Genomic DNA, 22546 nt, shown 5'->3' with positions numbered 1-22546 from the left:
AAGAATCTGCGTGCAGCTTGCCAGCAATAACTCTTCTCCCAAGAAATTAAAGAATGAGAATTATAAACAAGTTGCTAGCTTGAGAACATGGTTTTCTCAACAATTGCCTCTTATTTTGTTTTACTAATGACAATATATATAGAGCTTAATGCTAATGAGTTTTGTGTGAGTTGCCTGCCTAAGATTAATTGAAGCTACTTCATTAAGGAAATACATACAAGTTAATAATTAGCAAACATGAACAAGTTCATTTGGGTCATACTGCTGCTTTTGATCACTGTGGCTGTTGCTGATCATGATTCTGATCATGATCATGAACACCATAAAGATGGTCCATGTGGCAAGTTTAGCACAGAAAGAATGTTAACACATAAGCTGCGTCATTGTAAAAAAACAGCATGTGACGAGTGGGCTCCAGTTTCTGCTGAGTGCTGCAAAGAAGTGGGACAAGTAAGCATCCCTTGCATGCATGCTATCTTCTCTTCGGACGCTTTCAAGAAAGTTGGAGTTAATCCACAAGTTGCAATCACCATTCCCGCACGTTGTCATCACGTGAAGGTCAACCCTTGAGGTACCTAGCTATCTTCAACACATAAGTAAATACCAATATGCTCATAGTTATCAAATTTGGCTGCTATAAAGTGACAATATATATGCTCATTAATTTTGTTCTAATGTAGTGCAGCTCTTATATATACGTTGAAGGCTGACAACGTGGGTTACCGTGCCTGAGGTAAGGTTATGACATTTATCGTCAAAGTTCGGGCTTCAGTGTGTTGTGTTGTATCGTCAATAATTTGAGCTCATAATAGCGGCTCATAAATAAATTACATTGTAATGTAATAACTTTCTTATATATATAATAAGGGAAAATATTTCTTATGTTGATGGAGAAAACATTTCTCATGTCACTCATACATCGATATGTGTGTATTGTTTTTTTATTTTTATTTTAATTTCTTAATGGTGGGACCTACCTTAAACATGTGTGTGTAGGAGAATTCCTTTTCTCATGTGAAATGAGAAAAACAAAGCCCATATAATAAATAACCTGTGTGTCCTTTTAAGAAATAACTTCTTGATCGTTTTAAATTCAATCTGTATTTGGACGGGAGCATTGTAGAGATGTGTTGGTTTGCAACAATGCTTTTGGCTAAAATGGGCACTCTTGATTAAATCATGATATCGATCTGTTGGTCATTTAACTTCCTTTCCGTCTTTAGACTATCTAAGTGCAAATATATATATACATATAACAAAGTTATTTTGCATTTATATTGAAAAGCAAATAAGATAAATAAGTAAATACTAACCAATAATTGTTAAAAGGTACCTATCCCCTCATAAAAAACCAGAGAACCGGAGCAACCTCCTTGACATACTGAATACCCCGCATACACAATCAGTGACGTAGAAGTTCCCCTCCTCACCCCTAAAGGCTATATATGATTCTTTGCATTTTCTTTTCCTACTCAACCGCTGTTCCAGGGATAACATCGTGCAAGTATGGGCTGGGATATTGCATTTTCACTTTCAGAAAGATGGTGAAATCAGTGATCTGATATATACAAAAATATGGACGGAGCTCAAACATTGAGACGGAAATAAATATTGCAACCAATGATTGTTCTTCCCCTTCCTGGCTTCCCAAATATTGGTCTTTCACAAGGCTTTGCCCAAAATGATAAGGTCATTCAGACCGAGCTAATCCGCCTAGCACAACCAATCATAATACTTTGTAACTCTTTTTGCATCCATCTAACAAATTAAAAATACACAAACCACTTAATGTGATCTCCCATCTCAAAGTGATTAGTCTTCGGCTGTCGGACAGAAGATACCTTGAGAAATCCAAAAAATAAAAATAAAAATAAAAAATACACAAACCAATTCTGTTGCATACAATGCTACTCACTTATAGAAACTAGAAAGTTAGCCAGTGGTGAGGGGTAACAATGATAGTGGTTTGGGTTTTATTCTTCACTGCTGCAGCGCTTTGAGTTATGCAAAGAACCAAACCTTGATGAAGATTGCCAAAGCTATTTGCAAGAAAAATGCAGCAATCACCGCCACTGAAAGATCATTTCCTTCTATGAAAGACCTCAGGTTCAAGGCAACAAAGCTAGCAGAGCCAACACCAGTAAGGATTATTATAATCCACCGAAGAATCCCAACTGGAATAAGCAATAGAAACTGAAAAATTTCATGAGAAAGTATTGTTTAAAGACATGAAAGACAATACATAATTAAATCATAACTAGCTAGCCAATGATAAAATAATTTAACACAAACGATAATGTTTGAAGTTTAAAATAAATAACAATTTAAAATATATGTGAAAAGGAAGTCATGGTTATGAAATCTGAAACCAGATATTAAGAAATTATGCTAAGCAGAAACGTGAAACAAAATGCACCGGCCCTTGATCCATCAATCTTATTACAACCAGGGCTTCGGCTCTAATGGTTACCTGAAAGGCCCTCTGACCAGTGGTGAGGGTGTGCCTCACTTCTTTTATGCAGTGCCTGGGCCAAATTTCCCCTCTAGGCCCACATCCCCCCACACCCGAAATATGTACTTGTGCAAAGGAAAATCTAAGCAATGTAATGTAATATTGTAATGTGCATACAAAATTGATTCACAATATGTCATGCGTAGAAAACAGAAACTTACGGAGGACATGATGAAAACGGTGAGGGAATACCCCCACATGCACCAAAACCGTATGAGGTTAGCATTTGAACCCATATACTGAAGGAAAAAGTAGTATGCCATTGGAACCACTATCACATAGCCATAGATAGACCATGCAGCCGTATTTACATAGCTGACATCAAAGCTCCAAGAAATAGTGTTATCTGCTTGCTTTTGCATAAGGTACGTGGCAAGATTTCCAAGTAAGGCAAGTACAAAAACCAACGTTGTTGAGATCCATATAAGCCCATACCTATAATAGCGGAAAAGCATCACACTATTAGATACTCATTTAATATGGCTCACCACACCAATGTATAGGTTGTTTTTAATAATTTTAACTCAAAAAGGAAAAAAAAAGAAAGGGAGGGCAAATATTGCCCAGTTCCACTATAACAACCATCTTTAGGCACTCAAAATTTTGAAGTTATCAACAAGATTAACACATTCGAAGATCTAAATTTTCATTAATTGTTTTTTCCAAAACTGGCCGGACAAATATATTTGTGAAATTGGTAGAAATAATTATTTCAATATTTGCTTCCATTATGTTGAGATATATAGTCCCACATTGATTGGATGGGCAACTAATATGGCCTTTATAAGGCCTTGGGCACTCCCACCCCTTGAGCTAGCTTTTGGGGTGGTGTATCCCAAGGTTCTTTACATGGTATCAGAGCCTCACCGTCCCCCGCTTTAAAAAGTGGAATTAAAATAAAAAAAAAACACAAAAAGGTAAACCAAAAATGGGCCTGTGCAATTTCCACGCTTCTAGCCTAAAAAGGCTCTTGCGTGAGGGGGCGTGTTGAGATATATAGTCCCACATTGATTGGATGGGCAACTAATATGGCCTTTATAAGGCCTTGGGCACTCCCACCCCTTGAGCTAGCTTTTGGGGTGGTGTATCCCAAGGTTCTTTACACATTATATGAGGGAAAAATTGTAAAAAAGAAGATAAGAAAGTTATGCTCCTATGCTTTTTGGGCTAGAGTGCTGAAAAAAAAATCTGCTAAAAGTTCAGCATGTCTCCCACAACTTAACATAAATATCTATAATCCCCATGAACCGTAAGTATGCATAAAGCAACAAGTTATGCTAGCATAAATTGTCGCCTATTTTTACCACATGACTTCCATTTTCTCAAATTCTGGTTATGGAAGTGAACAATTTTATGTGGGTGAAAAGAACAACGGACCAAAATGAGATTGATACAAATCCATTACAAGTCTATCAAAGGAGTAAGAATAGGAAGAATTGGGCCTCCAACACAGAGCGCGGCCCAATCAGAGGGACTGAGGATGGCCTAACAGCTGTGGATGGAAGTCATGCTGAGAATGACCAGATTAGCCCGCAACAGAATACAAGCGTGGAAAGGAGCAAGGAAGGAAGTTAGTTAGAGTGATGGGGATTAATAGAGAGGAGGACAGAGAAGGGGGGATTATCTGTGGATTGAGGATCGTTGGGTCCCTTGTGGGAATTGGGAGAGAGTGAAGCCTCTCTTATGTGCTTCGCACTATCTTTTTGCTTATCTTGTTGATTATTTCTCCGTTCAGTGTAATTCTTTTTCTTTCCTACAAACCTTCCTTGTGGGTTGTAGTTTAATTACTCTGTATGAAACCTTGAATCCTTTAATATGAAAAACCTGATATACTTCAGGCCAATTATCTAGTTCCTGTCCTTATTTTACTTACCTGAATAGAAGTTGTAACAGAGGAAAATAAGAAAAGGGGGTGGCAGAAGCAAAACGGCAGATTTTTTCCTATAAGGGCCTGTTTGGTGTGATGTATAAAGCCTGATAGTATAAGCTTATACTATACGTTATGACATTTTCAGTTGTTTGGTGTGACCGTTGTATAGTATAAGCTTATACAGCATGACCCATTTATACATCAAAATGATGTATAACTTAATCCGGCCTAGGAGTGGTGGATTAGGCCTGATAAGGGGTTGATGTATTAATATTGATTACAAATACAATTCCCAAGAACTAATATATCATCTCAATATTTATATATCAAAATAATTTTTTTAATATATTAATTTTTAAAATATTGGAGGATATTATCTTATACAATATCATACCAAACGCTGGATAGTATTAAAATTTAATCAGGTCTTATACAATCAGGTCTTATACTATCAGGTCTTATACTATCAGGCCTTATCCTATACTATACACCAAACATGCCCTAAATGTTATGGTGACAGTTCAATTCTCAATTACAGTTTTTCTCCAAGGAATAAAGCATCACATTCATCCAAATGAGTATCTCTATTTTGAGTATTGAAAATATAGCAGCACGAGTTAAAAAGAACTCACAAATCAGGGTTAGCATCTATCTTGCTGAAAAAGTCATCACCGACTGGATTCAAGGAACTTATCAATCTGCTTATGACAACATCTGTATCCACATTGAAATACTGTGTGTAAGATGAGACATTAAAGACTCCCTGCCAGTTGTTTGTTGGTTGTTGCCCAAATGCTTCTGCATGGATGAACAAGCCAGAGATCCACAAATGAGATTAGTATAGCATCGAGTGCCAATCAAAATGCAAATACAACTGTTCTCTAATCAGAAAACAGACTCAACCAGCATCATGAATATTCTCTTGGTCAAAATATGAAACTGAAACCAAGCTTGTTCAGAATCCAGAAAACAAACTATGTTAGCTGCTGCAACCATATACTCAAGACATGCAACTATTAATTGGGTAAAGTCATAATAATAAAAAATCTTGTACCAAAAAAAAAGTCATAATAAAAAATATTCTTTGAAAGATCTAATTCGATGATAGCTAAAACTAAACAAACTAAAAATACTCTCCACACCAGTCATCGATTCCTTAGTATTGTATTATACCAAGCAAGGCTCTATTCAAACTCTGATCACAAAAATTTAGTTTTTTTTCTCCTCGTAAGTCATAACCTCCTCCCAAAAAAATACTTAAGAATTAAGATACGCCAAAGTATATAAAACTTCAAGCTTATAAAGTATACATCTGTCGTCATCAAGAAACAACCATAACAAGCAAACAATTTATTGTCATCCAAAACATTTCTTTAAAAAAAGAACAGACAAAGAAGGAACCATCTCACAGCCACTAAAAAAAAAAAAAAGTTTGATAACATACCAGTTGGGCTACCAAGAGTTTGATATCCCTGTCCTCTGTCTCCTCCATTGTTGGGAGGGAAAGTTTGCATATTTGCATAAGGGACTACATGTAAGTTCATAAGCAACTTTTTCAGGGGACTGAAACTTCAACAGCAGAGGGAAGAAGACAAATCTCAATATAAAAAAAGAAAAGAAACCCAAATGCTATAATTTCATACCTTCATGGTTTGTGGTATTCTTTTCTTCAGCTATGACAGCCTGAGCAGCACCAAAGAGGAATAAGCAAAGAACCATAATTAATAAAATAAATTAGAATCTATTTGAAATAGTTTGTAACTAACAAACAAATAAAATAGTACCATTGTCACATATGACATAAGTTTTTTTTTCTTCCCTCTTCTAATTAATTTATTCAATTAATAACATAATTATAAACTAGTAAGAGAACTTTAATGTTAAAATTTGTTAGAGAATAAGCTTACTCAGCCTCAATTTAGTCTTGTGACTACTAAGTACAAACACAATCTCCTAACTACTTCTAACATATGTAACTAACCCTCTAACAGAATAACAGAGCCAGTAACTGCTTCTAACAGATTCAGTTACAAACTCAAAGAGATTCAGGTCTATAAAGCCCATAACTCTGTGCAAGTTCTATACTGACATAATCACAATTTTTCAGATCTTTTTTTTTTTTTTTCTCCCTGATTCTTTAATACTATAATATAACACTATATTATTGGTATCATTTCTTTAATACTTTCTTTATAATCCAAAACACAGTGGAGAAGGAAGAACTAAAAAGTAAACAACTAATCATAGTTTTGTTCACATATTACCAAGAAATGAAGGAATAATAGATAGAACAGAACGAGCACAGTGAGCGCACACTCACAGGAACAGAACCGAGCAAATGGCTAGTGCTAGTGCTGGTGGTGTACGACTCGTCCGCCATTGAATGCAAAACACCGATCCGATTTTAGAATGCCATTGGAAAACGGAAATGCAACAGCGTGAATCGGAAATCCCTAGATAGCAGAAACCGTTGATTTTTCCTATTTAGTTAAACTGAAACTACAAAAACGATAAATCGATAATCGGGGCCAAATAGTTTATTGGGCCCAACAGTATTGAACTCGAAGCCTGGATCGGTCACGGATGTTAGTTATGATGAAGCCCATTTTAAAAATGAACGAAGAGTAAATTTAAAAATTTATTATGTCTGAGCCCGGGTTCGAACCGGGGACCTCTAGTGTGTGAGACTAGCGTGATAACCAACTACACCACCCAGACAGCTTGAATGGCATTTTCATTTTCTTTATCAAGACTAATTTGCTCTCTCTTTTAACGCAATTAGAACTTTTTTTTATGAGAAAAATATTTCTCTTACCACAAAGATAAAATTTTCTTTATTACAAAAAAAAAAGATAAAATTTTCTCCTTTAAAAAATAAAAAATAAAGATATTTTAAAATTTTTATTTTGCTTTTGTATCATAAATATTATTAAAATATCTTAAATTTTTTTTTTCAAAATGACATCGTTTTCATATTGTAAGAAATAAACTTATTTATTGCTACAAGAGAAACATTAATTTCTTTATATATTTTGCTTTTATATCATAAATATTATTAAAATTTCTTGAATTTTTTCTTCTAAATCTCAAAATGACATCGTTTTCATATTGCATGAAATAAACTTATTTATTGCTGCAAGAGAAACGTTAATTTCTTTATATATATATATATATATATATATATATATATATATATATATATATATATATATATTGGTCTAGTGAAAAAGGAAAAAACTAGATAATTGCTTAGGCTAAGAAGATCAAAACGGGAAGTAACAAATTTATGTATTAATTTTCAATATAATTTTTTTATTAATAAATTGATCTATAAATTCTTAACTCATTTTTATCTCCGTACCAAAGTGGCCATGGAAGGATAATCTGTAAGACTTCACACAAAAGTTTACATATATATGTACTAAAATCAATTACATATATGAGACCTTAAATTATTTTTATATAAAAAAAAATTATATTTAACATTATGGTTGCATATTTATTGTCTATTTTTTTTATTCATATAGCATAATCCAAGAGGAATATTCATTCAAGGATTGGGCAATAGAGATAACAGGAAACCAAACATTTAAGAAAACATGATAGACTCGTTAAGTTTTGAGATTATGTGCATGTTCCTGTGTTATAAACCCCACCTAAGTGGATTATCCTTTATTCATCTCCCATAATCCACCCTTTTCTTTTTCAACTACAATCAAATGAAAATTGAAAGACCCATGAAGAAGAAAGTCACCAGACTGAAGCTGAAGTAAACCAATGGACCGTATGTATCAAATGTCCAAATCTAAGGATGTTATGCTGACAACATTCTGTTACCATTTTCCGAACCAAGTGTCATAATAGCACTTTGATGGACTGTGAATGACATAGATATCCCGTGGGATAAAGTCAAGAATAGTAATGACACTTCATTACTTCATAAATCAGAATGGAAATGAATCTTTCAAATTAGTCCAACGTATCACTTCTTGATTAATTTCAACACATCACCAACAAGATGTAAAGAACCAGTTACGAGGACCTGAAGCATCAACCAGACAAATATTGCAGTCAGATACTATACATGCACACACATATATTATCAAAAAGCAATTATTTTTAACTCATGTCTTACATGTAAGAAAAATACTAATAGAAGAAACTTACAATCAAGCGTATCAAGAGCACGTTATACTAGGTCGTGGCTTTATTCTATCAATCATTAATAAGTAAAATCTTAAAAACCAACTTGGCTTAGATTACTTAAGCTGGATCTTTCATATTATTTATACAAAGACATTCTTAACCTGATAGTCTAAGTGTCAGCCATATTTTTGCGTGTTACTAAATTTCTTATCTTGGTAAGAACATAAGAGATTAACACGACAGAGAGCAATCAAAGTTTTGCAGCAAAATGAGTTCACGTCACTTCCATTGATTTATTTGCTGCTTAGATATTATACAAAAGTTTTTCAGGGCATGATAACTTTCGGGTAGTACAACTTTTCACAAAATAGGGGTGATCTGTGATCAATGCTACTAGCCTACTAGATATTCACCATTCTCCAGCCTAATTAATTGTTAAGAACCATTTCAACCAAAAATCTTAAGGTGTTGGGTGAAACTTTTTTAATGGTTTATATTATTATCTAACACACCCCCTCACGCAAGAGCCCCTTGGGCTTGAAGGGTGGATATTGCACAGGCCCAATTTTTGATTTACCTTTTTGTGCTTTTATTTAATTCCACTAGAAAGTGGGGGGCGGTGAGGATCAAACTCGTGACCTTATGGTCACTGAAGCTCTGATATCATGTTAAGAACCAACTCAACCCAAAAGCTTAAGCTTTTGGGTGAGGCTAAATTAATGGTTTTATATATCTCAACATTCCCCCTCACACGAGAGCCCACTGGGCTTGAAGGGTGGACGATGCACAGGTTCACCTACCTGTGCCAAGAAAGAAATTCCACTAGAAAAAAAGTGGGGAGCGGTGAGGATCGAACCCGGTACACCGATACTCTGATACCATATAAAGAACCAATTCAACTCAAAAGCTTAAGCTGTTGGGTGAAGACCTTTTTAATGGTTTATATTATTCTATAACATTAATGTTACCTGAAAACGAGTTGAATGATTTTGTTGCACTCTGTCCCTAAGCCATTTGATAACCAGAGGCAATGAGGAAAAAACTGCACTGTGCTCACAATTACTGGTACTCATTTCCATATCATCTTTTAATTCTTCAGAAGCAGCATTGATACTCTTGCCTGCAAGCCAAGTGACCCCAAACAGATTAAGGTCTGAAATTGTCTATTACTCTAAATTAAAAGAAATGACAAGAGAAAAAACAAAAGATTTTGAGAACTCAATTAAGTTCTTAAGTAGGTATTGTCAACCGTAAGCACTAAAAATCAATAACATGTATAAAATTGGGAGCCATGTTAGAAATGTACATATCTCTAAAGAATGCTTTTACAATGTAAACTGTTAATTAGAGTACCTGCCGTAGACGATGCCCACCTAAGAATTTCTTAAACTCAAAGTACAAATATTAAATTCAGTTGAAGTTAATCATGGGCCAGGCAGCCAACTGAGACACACAAAGCAAAAATAATTTGAAGACCTAGCTTTATGTTATATGCCTAAAGGGTCAAATTTAGGTGATCAACTCCAAGGCCTGAGTAGGGCTTCATTATAGAAAAACTAGAAAAATAAAAGAATGATGTCTCGAATAAAATTGATAAATTTGAATTCTGGACACATAATTTGCATGTGATCAGACAGTACCTTTGTTCCCCTGCATGAGATTTTCCCACTCTCTTTGTAGAGTGAACTGCCACGACAGGTCAATGTTAGAATCAGTTGGCGTTAAAGCATGGGATCCAACTTTGTAATACACTGATAAACCAGGTACAAAGAGAGCTTTCTGGAAGTAGACACCTGCAGTTTCAATCTAGTTGATTATTTCTTGTTCAGAAAAAATTGTCGGTGGTAAAAAACATTTGGTAACACTTTTTCTCCAGATAGACCTAAACTATGAAATAATTGAATGAAGTCAAGACCACTTATTTGCCAAATATTTATTAATCTAAGGATTATTTTTTATCATTATTGTACTAAGACATTATGAAGAAACCATGTTCTAGCAAAGTCCAGAGATAGCTCACCATGATCAGCACATGTTTTCATCAAGTGAGGAAGAAGCAACTGAGGATCTCGCACAGACATGCAATTGAACAGCAAAATCTGCAAATTATTCAGTTTGACTAAATAATACCATGAAAAAGCATCAAGATTGATAAAAACATTAGCATTTCGATCCTATCTCAACAGATTTTATATATGCATTGTTTAAAATCATTATATAAATGAGTCATATGATTCGCTTCCAAGAGCTTACGATTCCTGTTCAACAAAGCAATTTTTCCTACTGCCCAACAAATATCAGTTACACTTATTTTGTTTGCCTCACAAGTAGTAACATTCTTCAAATTTCTGACCAAGGAACATAGTCAACAGACATTGTGTATCAGAGGTAACCACCTGGAAAACTATATTCTATAGATATAATTTTGACTGCTAATTTCTCAGCTTATATTTGCTGAACATTCAATAACAAACTTATGATAAGATTCCAAATCTGTATACCTGTGTGGATTTTTTCTGCGCTCTTTCACCTTGGTGCATCTTTACTACTTTGTCCAAGAACTTAGAATTATCAGGTTTCTGATGGAACAAGTCCTGGTCTTTAATAGCAAGAGAAAACCACTTTGCACATGCTTCCATGCTTTCAGGACTATGAGCCCCATCTAAAAAGAAAACAAGTTTATTTGAGATTTCATTGTTGATGAGTTGATCAGGAACAATCTGAGCCCTTCCTTGCAGACTCGCAGTTGCTAACCCTTTTATGAATTGCTCTGGCAAAGTGTGTTGCTTCATGCAGGCAGATGAGTCACTTCAGCAGCATGACAAATACAAGACATAAACACAAAAGAAAAGGTTGTAAAAGAAATCCTTTTCACATTTAGAACTTACTGGCTGTTTCAAATGAGTGTCTTCAAGATGCCCAGTCATCTTTAGCCATGTAGAGCATAATGCAACAGCAAGACCAGCATTTGTATATTGGTGCTCACCTTCAAGCCCTAGTCTTGAACCATTTAGCAATTTGGCATCTAATGGGATTGCCACTTGAAGAGGTACCTATAGTAAAATCTGCTCAGCTGATTGAATATGAAAACCAAAGAGTAAACCTACTCCAATGAGGGAGGCCGTGATAGCTCTCTGAATTTGATGTTATGGATCTCCAGACTTTCAAAAGATCATTAACAAATGTAAGGTGCAGAGTATGAAGGCACAACTTGATTAAATGCCCTATGAGTATGGCCAGGCATGTTGAATCTGATTGAAGAAATTCTTCTTTCCAAGACAATCATCCTTTTGATAGAATAAATAGATGTACTTACAGAATCATAGGACAGATCTTTGGGCAAGGAAATTCAGTAATGTACATATAAGCGGATACTTCAAGACTCAAGTACTTAGAAAAAAAAAAAAAACATTGGTGAAATGTTTTTCTAATTTTTGGTTTGGTTGGACAAGTGTTACAGACAATGCAGAGCTAAGCTAATAAACATAATAAATTTGAAATTTTATTGCAAAGCAAACGTGCTCCAAATTGTACTCTCTTATCTGACTTTGACATGGTAATTTTATATTATTATACCAAGTTATGTTTCATTCATGTAAATTCCGGAGGAAATAAGCACATGAAAGAATGTACTTACATGTAACTGAGAAGCCTTCTCTTTGAGTACATGCATTGCTTCATCAGGTTGAGGCACCGTGAATGCTGGAATCCGGTGCTACATCAAAATAAATAAATAAAAGGAAATTTTAGGAAGAGAGGACAGAAAAGTGAAAACAGCATTGGGAGTTACAAAAGGGAAGACAGGAAAGTGCAAGAGAAAAGATAAATATAATCACAGTTGTGCTGCACATGAAAGTGCACATTGTTGATACAAAAACTTCCAACAAAAATTTTCTTCTTTAAAAGAAAAATCAATGAAAGAAAATGACACAGGAGTGTGACTCCTGTATTGGTTGAGAGTGAGACACAGAACTCCTATCTAGTAGTGGGCTCTCCAAATCAGAAAAAAAGAAGAAAAATTTTTAATCTTAAAATTGCGGAATTACCTTGAAGATACCAGCCTTCTCACCAGCAATTTCTCCAAGAGTATTACCTGTTAGTAGAATCCAGCAGACGGAAGTAAACCCAACTAGCTAAACAAATCAGTGGCTGTGAAACATGATGTTCAACCATATTCCGATACTTCATATATATTATAACAATTTTCTTAGAAGGTCTATTTTTTTCCGTTTTTCCCTGCACCATATGATGACTTAGAATAAGACAAGTTACAGCACAATGATATTCAACAGTTTGTATATTTAATCAGGTACAGAAAAAGTCCCATCATTCACCTATGTAACTATTCAAAATTTACAAGTTACATATCTCCTAGTACTATATTATGAAAAAAGAGATCACAGGCCCTTCTTTTTTATTATTCTTGTTGCACGGGCAACAAAAATCATACCCCATATAAATTTGATTTTTCTTTTAATCTCATGGTATTTCATGATTCTAGTTATCAATATATATGCATTAAATTAGTAGTTACCCGAAATACCAAAAAAAAAAGAAAAGAAAAAGAAAAGAAAAAGATCACTAACCAAGAATCTCCATGTGGTCATACCCAAGGGAAGTTATACCACACACAGTAGGTGCTTGCACCTGAAATATCAAAACAACTACATGAGCTTGTTCCAATATATTCACTTCGTAGAAAATATCAATATCCAAGCAGTCTTATAGTGGTAGTCTGCCAGAGACCAAGACATTTATGCTGAAATGACAATTAAGCTTACCACATTTGTTGCATCAAATTTGCCACCTAATCCAACCTCCATTATAGAAACATCTACCTGCATAAAAATTGAAAACAAAGTAACTTTTATTCATTAGCAGTAAAATACACAAAATTTAGTATGAATATGGAACAAGTCCGCATAGGAATTTAAAGCACAGGGTTCAAACCTGCTCTGCTGAAAATATCTTGAAGGCAAGTAACGCAAGGAAGTGAAAAAAGGTAGGCATTGGAACATTGTCATCAGTTTTTTCCTGTGCACAGCCAAAATAAGAAACCACTTATGAGTAAGCACTAAGCACATCAATAAAAATAGTGTTATAAAAGTCTGTAAACACCACTTTGAAGTGACCACTGTGATCATCAGGCATGCATGAACTTAATATGGTATTACTGTTATACAACACCAAAATTGCAATTCTTAAGACAGAACATCTTGTTAGAGCACAGAACAGAACAGAAGTTGATAATGCTAGAACCATCAGTGACAATTAGAACCATTGTTTTTACTGTTCCAGATGACACTCAGATTGATAAAATATTAACACTAACCACTTCAATTAATCTAAGTATTTTCCTAATCAATTATCTTCTGAAATCCATGCAATAACTCAGAAAGGAAGAAAAATGAAATAGCTTCAAAACTTCAACACAATTAGCAGAAAATATCCATCTTGTCACTATCAACTGTAACTGGACCTGTAAAGCTAAGTTGGAAGGAAGTTACCAGCAGTTCACAAATAGTACAAAGGTGATTTTGTTCTGTTGAGTGAAAATGGGGGAAAGGAATAACCTGGATTTATACTTGACCAAACTTTTGCCCATAAAAATTATATTGAAGTATTTATTCATAGAAATATACCTTTAGTCTATCATAACACCACCAGAAATATGCTAAAAATTTCTCTTCACAGATTTCCACACTGCAGAAGCAAAAAGAATAATGCTAATAAATCAGAGCGCACTAGCTATGCTGCAAAAATGAATTAAAAAGGAAGCATATACTGTATTTAAGTAGGTCCACGAAAATTGGTAAAACATAGAAGTACAAAAATGATGATATTGCAGTAGCTACCAACGTGAAATATTAATTTGTTACAAAAATACTCCACTATTAACAAAATAATCAGAATTCGTGCTTAATTAATATGCACCCTTAACAAAGCAAAGGACAGTCACTTAATGAGGACTGAAAAAAGAGAATGCATTCAATATGCAAAATAACACAAGTTGACTGCCTAATAGTAAATGGAAATAAAATCAATCTATGCATCTAAGATACTCACCCATCTAAACGAAACCTTTCTCTGATATCAATTAGGTGAGGAGAAGTGAAAAGCCCAGTGTGAAAACCACAGTTGTGTAATATAGATTCTGTGAAGGTGCATGTAGATCCCTGGGGAAGCACAGTGCAAAAGAATAATTTGTATCATTATAAATGCAAGAGTAAAAATACTGTTGGAAATCTATAAATATACATGAAAATGGAAATCAATAGTTACTCCTCTGTCTAAGATACCACAAATTACCCACCACACCAATCATTGCAAAAGTCTGAACCTCTCATTGAACAGTATAGAACATAAATTCAGAAAAGACATGAAGTTAATTTTCAAAAGCATTAAGTTTAAAGCCTTAGCAAGTTTATGTGGTACAATAACAGCAAGCCTAAGTTTCACCGGCTCTTAACATTACTTCATTTCCAAGCAACCATAGAAGTTGAATGAAAGTACCTTCCCTTTGGTACCAGCAACATGGATAATCTTCATATTCGAAATGGCCTCCTCCAAATCAAGCATCTATGGAATCAACGGCACGCCATTGTTAGCATCACCAAACAACTAGACATTTCTCAACAAAGAGACAAAATATATTCAGACCAAATTGAGAAACACTGTACCTTGAGGTACTCAAATAGCACGTTGAATCGTTCCTCCATATTGACATCACCAACACGAGTGCGTCTAGTAATCAAAGATGACAAGGCATCCAATGCTTCTTCATACGGGGTCAATGATGAAGATTTTGGGGACCCATTATCTCCTTCTGCAAATCAACGGCAAAAGGAAAGACCCCAAGTGGCGAATCAACAGAAAAAGAACATAAAAGTTTAAACTTGAGTCGGAGCACAACGCACAACACTTGAAAAGAAGAAACAAACACCCCATGAAACACTTAGATTAAAATCCACTCAAATATGGAATTTAACTATACACAAATACCTTCAGCCATGGCTACTGTGGATTGAAATCTGAATCAAACAACAATAATAAAAAGTTTGTTGTGTGAATTGTGAAGCAGAGAGAGAGAGAGAGAGAGAGTTACGGCGTGGAGGGAAGTGAAAAATGGAAGGTGGGAATGGGATTGAAGGAATGAAAGATAGAAAGAGTAGTGTTTTGTGGTATGCGTGATGGGGTTTGTTGTTTGTTGCAGAGAAAGGTAGCTTCAGCTTGAGGTAGGAACCGATTATTACATTGACGTTCTCTTCTGAGGGTAGTGTCGTAGTGCAGCAACAGACTAACAGTGCGATTCCTACCACGATGCTGACCAACGTTTGATCTTCATCAACGGTTGTTGGTCTTGCCACGTCATAGACTCTTTTCTTATTGATTTAATGTTTTTCTTGTAGGAGATAATATTTTTTTTCTTACATATACATCAAAGTATATAAGTCCCAAGTAGAGCATCTGAAGACAAAAAATATATATATATATATAAGTTTCATTATATTTGTATATATAAAGAGATAATTGTATCTCCTATAATATGAAATATAATAAGGAAAATATTACTCTCAGCGAGGTAGTTATTTTTTTTTCTCTCACTTCAAAAATCGCTCCACCACCCCCATGAAACACCAACATCGCGCTCCATTACCTCCGTGCAGCACCACCTCCACGGTCATGTTTCCTCCATTTTTATGAAACTTCTGGTTTGCTGCACTGTAACAACAGTAACATAGTGAGTGAAGGAAGGAAAGGCAAAAACTCTGAGTGAAGCTAAAGCTACAAACAAAAATTCAATTATGGGGTTTTTGCTTTTGGTGATTTTATCAACAAATGAAGGTTGTTTCACGGGATGCCCTCAGCCATCTCAAAGCTCTCATGGATCAAGGTCTTCTCTTTATCATGTTCTCTCTCTTTCATCTTCCTTTATCTTTTTTTCTGGCTTTCTTACCTTTTTTTTTTGAATTTTTTCTTTCCAATGATGCTAGTTGAGGAGCCATTGCAGATAACTTTTCAGGTGGCTATTTTCATTGATCTTTCCTATCTGATCTTAACATTCCAAATTCTTCAACTATGAGTCCTTTTTCTTCTTCCATTTTTACTACTTGGGAGTTTGCTTGTTTTCAACATTTGTTGATGCTGATCTCTGTTTTCTTATGACCTGTGTGTGGTTCTGATGTACATGTCGTGTTTTAATGGATTTTGTTTACTATTAATATGTTATGGCCTTCCGCCTCCAAAGGCTGCATCGTATTGGACCACCAGTCATCCGCTTCACCTTTAAGCATGTATACATAATAAATCAGCTTTTGCGGGTCTTGGCACCTCATGACCCTAAAGATCTTCTCTATTGCTTGAAGCCACTTCGCTGCCACCAACGGGTCGTAACATCCATTAAAGGATGGAGATTTGTGTTTTCGAAAAGTAGCCAATCTTCTCTCTTTGGGATCTGGCCCACCAACAAACTCTGCATGGGGCTGATGAATCATAGTGTGATGACTAGAACCACCAGTATGGTGACTAGGCTTACCCTCAGTATTACCCGCTCCACCTTCTTCATGGAGAGTATGTGGAGTAGGCGTAACAGTATGAAGAAGAGGATTGAGTGATCTATTCTTATTTCGAGCACCCTTCATTGCCCTTAACTCAGTCATCATATCATTTATACACTACTAGAAAATAGTCTATTTGAGACGGGCAATTTCCGTCGCAAATACAATTTGTGACGGAATTTGCGATGGAAAAAAGCTGTCGCAAAAACCCTCGTCGCAAGCAAAATTTGTGACGGCATTTTGGCTTATTATTTTCCATCGCAAAATGCGATGGATTTTTTCGTCGCAAAACAACATTTTTCGTCGCAAAAGATTGAGCTGAATGTAGACTGATACCGTCGCAAATTGCGACGGAAAATTCGTCCCAAATTTTTATCGCAAATTTGCGATGGAAAAATATTAACATACCGTCGCAAAAATGCGTCAAAAATATGCAACGACTTAGAAAAATACCGTCGCAATTTGCGACGGAATATTTAAAAATTTCGTCGCAATTTGCGATGGAATAAGAAATACCATCGCAGTCAACTGTTGAATTTGCGATGGAATGTTCTACAAATTCTGTCGCAAAATTATGAACAAATAAAAAAAAAATATTTATTTTTCAGATTTAAATTTTAATAAATATCACAAAAAACTCTAGTATTTCAACAAAAAAATTAAATTTATTTATTTTCCAGACTCTACTATATAAAAATTAAATTTATATAAATTTTCAATATTAATGAACCACACAAAAATTCAAAAACTATATTTTTCCTTAAAGAAATACATAAAAGGATTCACATGGGACTTACATTTTGAAGCAACCAACCTTGATATTTTACATCCTACAACAAATTTGAAGAAAAATAAAATATCAAAGATTATATCATAAAAAAAATATTCTAACACAAATAAAAATAGGTGATAACAATGGCTACCATGAAGAATGAGTTTGAGAAGTGAATAAGACACTTGGGCTTGTCCATCATTTTAGAGAACCTAAAAATACAGATGAAATGGAGATGGAAGGGAGCCATGGAAAGGAAGATATGGAAGGAAAGATGAAAATGGTAAAGTGAAATGGAGATAAAAGTGATATAATGAATGTTTGATTTTCACGAAATGGAGAAAAAATTGAAAGAGAATGGAGATGAAAGAGAAATGAGAGAAATGAAATATGTGAAGTTAATTTTTGTACTTATAAGCGTTTTTGTGACGGAAATGTTCCGTCGCAATTTGTGATGGATATCTATCCCGTCGCAAAATTTCGCAACATTTTAGAATTCCAAAATTTTCAAAGCCCGCTAATTTTATTTTTCAAATTGCGACAGAAAATACCGTCGCAATTTGGGACGGATATAATTTCGGTCGCAAATTTGCGCAATATTTTTAAATTTCAAAATTTTAAAATCCCACTAAATTTATTTTTCAAATTTCGACGAAAAATTCTGTCACTTTTTGTGACGGATATATTTTCGGTCGCAAATTTTCGCAATATTTTTGAATTTTGAAACTTTGAAAGCCCACTAATCTTATTTTTCAAATTACGATGGAAAATTTCCATCACAATTTGGGACAGATATATTTTCATCGCAAAATTGCACAACAGTTTTTATGGTCAGTTGCTTATATGTTATTGATAGAAGATATATATAAAATTATTAATTAAGAAAAATTATATTTCAATATTTGCGATGGAATGTTATTCCGTTGCAAAACACAAGTGGAATATCGTCGCAAAATCCGTCACAAATCATATCTAATAATACCGTCGCAAAGTCTATTGCAAATTGCAACGGATTAACTTTCATAGCTGTCGCAAAGTTTGCACCCAAGGTTTGCAACCGGTTTGCCCGTCGTAAAAATTTCCGTCATAAACACCCGTCGCAAGTTTTTCATTTTTGCGACTGAAATAATTTCCGTCGTAATTTGTGACGAAGATGCGATGGAAATTGCGTACAATTTTGTAGTGACCAAAATTTTGACATATTTCCATCGCAATTGTTTTACGGTCGCAATTTCCGTCTCAAATTGCGACGATTGATTTTTCGTAGCAATTTCCGTCGCAATTTGCGACGGTTTATTTTTCATCGCAAATTTCCGTCACAATTTCAGCATTTTCTAGTAGTGATAGTGGTATGAGAATCCTGACTAATCTTTAATAAGATCTCATTAGCCAGGCGACTAGCAACCAATTCCCTTTGCATGGCTGCCATTGTAGTTGTCACGGGATCAGACTGTCCACCAACATTGCCTCTTGGCCACCACGATTTCTCACCAAAGCCGCCAAAACATGATTTGATGGATCATTAGCAGCATTTGACTCAGGGTTCCCTCGGGCTCTCGTCATAATACTACACATGCTACACAAAGAAATGAGTTGACCAGGTTCACATTCAGTAATCACAATCACACATGCAGTAGTCACAGTGAATTCCTAAAACAACTACAAAGCAACTCACACAACAAAATAATATTCCACAAGTTTTCCTAAGAAACTGCTCTGATACCACTATGTTAATGCTCAAGAATCTGAATCTAATATAGCAACTGACCCTACTTCAGAGAAGAACAAGTAGGGGTGTGCATAAAGCGGTTCATAACCGATTTTAACAAAAACCGAACGAACTGGTTTTAAACAATTTGTTTTCAAACCGAACCAGTTTTCTTCTTTTAAAACTAATTTTTAATTTTCTAAACCGGTTTGAAACCGGTTCCAAAACTGATTTATGGTTTATAACCGGTTTTGATTTAAAATCAGTTTTAATTCAAAATCGGTTTTAAATCAAAACCGGTTATGAACCATAAACCGGTTATCAAGTTCAAAATCGATTTTTTAACCAATTCAAAATCGATTTTTAATGAATTGTGCTATTTTTATAAGTAGTCGTTTGTTTCTCCCGATTATAGGTAGTTAACCAACTATTTTTTTGCAAGAATCTTCATTGTTTTGGAACTCTTCAGACGAAATGATTCTTATAGAAATTGTTTTATGTTGTTTTGAGAGTGATTGGTAGAAAAACAATTGGATTATTTTAAAATTATAAAAAAAGTTGCTCTTCGTTCTCTCAAGATTTATGTTACTAAAAGTTTCATTTGAACTGATGGAGGAAGGTATAGGTAGGGGTGTTCAAAATGTCCAAAAGAACTAAACCAATCCATAACCAAACTGCTACACCTTCTAAAAACCGGTTATTTTTAAAAATCGGTTTCATATGAAACTGTATTTTATTTATATAAACTGGTTATTTACCAAACCATTAAAATAATTGGTTCTCCATAACCAAATTGCTCTACAATTATAGAACAAATAAGTTAATCCGTTCTAAGTTGTCCTTTTAACGGCGTTGATTCATCATCTTAAACATCTCAGAGACGTTAAGCCAATTGATTAATTTTGTTGCCCTTTTCGTTATGATTTTTTAGCTTCATCTTTGTCATTTCAAAGCCTTCGCCTTGTCAAGTTGTGAGTTTACCCGGAGGTTTGTATGTGGTTATTATTTTTTTTTGGAAATTGTTTTTGTTACAATACATAAGAAGTGTTTTCTTAGGATGCAACCTTTCGATTTATGTATAATTAATTTGAAATAAATATTTTCTACTTGAGCTGCTTAACTTTTTTTGCTAGTTTATTGTTTGAAAGTTTGAGTCAATTGACTAATATAATAGGCATGGTAAAAGATAATACTTATTTATTTTTTAATTTTAGAGCATTTTGGTTATGGATAACCATGGATAACCAATTATTTTTATGGTTTGATAAATAACCAGTTTATAAAATAAAATACAGTTTTATATGAAACCTGTTTTAAAAATAACTGGTTTTTAAATATGAACAATTTGGTTATGGATTGGTTTGGTTCTTTTGGACATTTTGAATACCCCTAAGAACAAGAGGTCTAAAGACAAGAATAAAAAGGAGAAGTTACAACTTACAAGTTAGATAATCAGATGAAAAGCACCCAACACAACGACTAATCAAACAAGAGAAACACTTAATTTCGCCAACAACTGCTATATTATATGATGAATTTCTACTTTCATTTATTTAGAATTTTTTCTTAAAAAAGTAGCACACATGAAAGGGAGAAACAAATAAATCGATTTTATCATCATTCTATGATGAATATCTACTTCCATTTATCTAGAATTTCATAGAAAAAACAGTTCATGCAAATAATTACATGTAAGTGAGAAATAGATAAACCGATTTGAAATGGACGTAAAGCAAAAAGAAAACACCCGAATATGGGTGATAGCCTGTTCTAAAATATCCTAATCATCATCATTATTGTTTGATGTAAATATTATTGGATATACATAATTGCAACAAAGACCTGTTACTATTACACAACTAACATGGTTGGAAATAGTGGCGCCATAATAAAATGTACCAAGTGTATCATGATTCATGAAGTAGATCAAATTCAAGATAAAGATTATGTTTGTCTAAGTAATTCAAAGTAATGTGATCATGACTGTGGTGCTTTGAAATTTGGCAGAGTAATTTAAAGTTTGCATTGTCTATAGAACATGAAAAACAAAGGAACTTCAATGCTATATGGCCCATGTAACTCACCTTAGAAATAAAAATTAAATTTCGAATTAGATCAAATTCAAGACAAAAAATTATGCTTGAATCAGATACTCAAACTTTCACACACAAAATAACTAAAAAGACTATGAAATTAAGTTAGCAAAATTACAAGTAGCAATTATGTTATGAATGCGCAAAAAAAAAAAAAATAGCAGTGCGCCCTTTGTTCTTTATTGCATAAACCATCATCTGTTTTTTATTATCGAATAAAGCAGTGTTGATTATATTAATCCCTTATGTTTATCAATAATTTTTTTGTTGCTAAAATTAGGTTGATTATATTCGATGGAACAGGGGTTGAAGATTCCATAAAGTAAGCACACCAAAACCACAAATGCTCTTCTTGTTTCAGTACTCATGAAGCGGCTTGAAATGGTTTTAAATGAACAATGCTGATTCTTTCTGCCATTAATTTCATTTTTTTCTTAATCACAATATCAAGCAAATTAGACATACTGCAATATAATATAACACAAGCAAAGCATTGTTCACAACATTCAACATTAGTGATTCTAAGGAAAATATACCCATACTCCGTAGGATTGACCTGTTAAGAAAACAAGGAAACAAACACCATCTCGTGTCCCTTCGCAGCGACTGGCGATCACTGGAAAGTTATTGGCATGGCTTGACAGTGGCGTGCGGTTGAGCAACAACACAATGGACGGTTGGAGGGAAGATTTGGTTTGCAAGTAAAGAGGGAAAAATTAAAGGCAAAAGACGATGTGAAAACAAAAGGGGAAAGAATGAAAGAAAATAAAAGAGAAGAAGAAACGATGTTATTTTCCCCTTGCTGCATAGTTTTTTTCCTGTATTAATCCATATATATATATATATATATATATATATATATATATATATATATATATATATATATA

At 34.2% G+C, this 22546-nt stretch overlaps 3 protein-coding genes and 1 non-coding gene across 7 annotated transcripts; 1 reads left to right on the top strand and 3 right to left on the bottom strand.

Annotated features, from left to right (window-relative positions):
* Nucleotides 1–237: 237 nt before the first annotated feature.
* LOC133283575 (uncharacterized) lies at nucleotides 238–570 on the top strand. The gene has a single exon (XM_061480457.1). It carries the CDS (start codon nucleotides 238–240, stop codon nucleotides 568–570), a length of 333 nt encoding a protein of 110 aa, XP_061336441.1.
* Nucleotides 571–1334: 764 nt separating this feature from the next.
* On the bottom strand, nucleotides 1335–6870 carry LOC133283692 (uncharacterized). 2 transcript variants are annotated; one of them, XM_061480597.1, is made up of 6 exons: nucleotides 6703–6870; nucleotides 6026–6065; nucleotides 5827–5910; nucleotides 5015–5180; nucleotides 2674–2947; nucleotides 1335–2193 (listed from the first exon to the last, which is right to left on the bottom strand). In XM_061480597.1, the coding sequence occupies exons 1-6, from the start codon at nucleotides 6760–6762 to the stop codon at nucleotides 2002–2004; spliced, it is 816 nt and encodes a 271-aa protein (XP_061336581.1). In that variant the 5' UTR covers nucleotides 6763–6870; the 3' UTR covers nucleotides 1335–2001. The 2 variants fall into 2 exon arrangements, with proteins under 2 accessions (XP_061336581.1, XP_061336589.1); XM_061480605.1 differs by having other exon boundaries at nucleotides 5015–5177.
* Nucleotides 6871–7026: 156 nt separating this feature from the next.
* Nucleotides 7027–7100, bottom strand: TRNAV-CAC (transfer RNA valine (anticodon CAC)). Its single transcript has one exon. It is a non-coding gene; the product is annotated as a tRNA-Val (tRNA).
* A 918-nt stretch (nucleotides 7101–8018) lies between these two features.
* Nucleotides 8019–15760, bottom strand: LOC133283551 (folylpolyglutamate synthase-like). Of its 3 annotated transcripts, XM_061480426.1 has the most exons (16): nucleotides 15531–15760; nucleotides 15209–15354; nucleotides 15042–15107; nucleotides 14595–14704; nucleotides 14171–14231; nucleotides 13479–13562; nucleotides 13310–13366; nucleotides 13115–13175; nucleotides 12575–12621; nucleotides 12166–12243; nucleotides 11417–11581; nucleotides 11030–11314; nucleotides 10549–10627; nucleotides 10169–10321; nucleotides 9497–9648; nucleotides 8019–8424 (listed from the first exon to the last, which is right to left on the bottom strand). In XM_061480426.1, exons 1-16 carry the CDS (start codon nucleotides 15538–15540, stop codon nucleotides 8365–8367), a joined length of 1614 nt encoding a protein of 537 aa, XP_061336410.1. In that variant the 5' UTR covers nucleotides 15541–15760; the 3' UTR covers nucleotides 8019–8364. The 3 variants fall into 3 exon arrangements, with proteins under 3 accessions (XP_061336410.1, XP_061336418.1, XP_061336425.1); XM_061480434.1 differs by lacking the exon at nucleotides 8019–8424 and having other exon boundaries at nucleotides 9501–9648; nucleotides 10169–10214; XM_061480441.1 differs by lacking the exons at nucleotides 8019–8424; nucleotides 9497–9648 and having other exon boundaries at nucleotides 10272–10348.
* Between the last annotated feature and the right edge of the window lie 6786 nt (nucleotides 15761–22546).

Source organism: Gastrolobium bilobum, unplaced genomic scaffold (assembly GCF_033153095.1).
Source record: "Gastrolobium bilobum isolate Gb01-03AN ecotype WA unplaced genomic scaffold, APGP_CSIRO_Gbil_v1 utg10294, whole genome shotgun sequence".
NCBI classification, from domain to species: Eukaryota; Viridiplantae; Streptophyta; class Magnoliopsida; order Fabales; family Fabaceae; genus Gastrolobium; species Gastrolobium bilobum.
Note: the sequence above shows the minus strand (reverse complement) of the source record. Positions and strands in the feature narration are given on the sequence as shown.

Bases quoted from the DNA above. Each gene is read 5' to 3' on its own strand.
- LOC133283575 (XM_061480457.1), top strand. From the start codon at position 238: ATGAACAAGTTCATTTGGGTCATACTGCTGCTTTTGATCACTGTGGCT.
- LOC133283692 (XM_061480597.1), bottom strand. From the start codon at position 6,762: ATGGCGGACGAGTCGTACACCACCAGCACTAGCACTAGCCATTTGCTC. The intron at 6,066-6,702 runs GTGAGTGTGCGC...GGTGCTGCTCAG, and splicing joins ATTTGCTCGGTTCTGTTCCT to GCTGTCATAGCTGAAGAAAA. The intron at 2,194-2,673 runs GTAAGTTTCTGT...GAAATTTTTCAG, and splicing joins CCGTTTTCATCATGTCCTCC to TTTCTATTGCTTATTCCAGT.
- LOC133283551 (XM_061480426.1), bottom strand. The intron at 13,176-13,309 runs GTAAGCTTAATT...TTGATATTTCAG, and splicing joins AATTTGATGCAACAAATGTG to GTGCAAGCACCTACTGTGTG. The intron at 11,315-11,416 runs GTAAGTTCTAAA...GCCTGCATGAAG, and splicing joins ACACTCATTTGAAACAGCCA to CAACACACTTTGCCAGAGCA.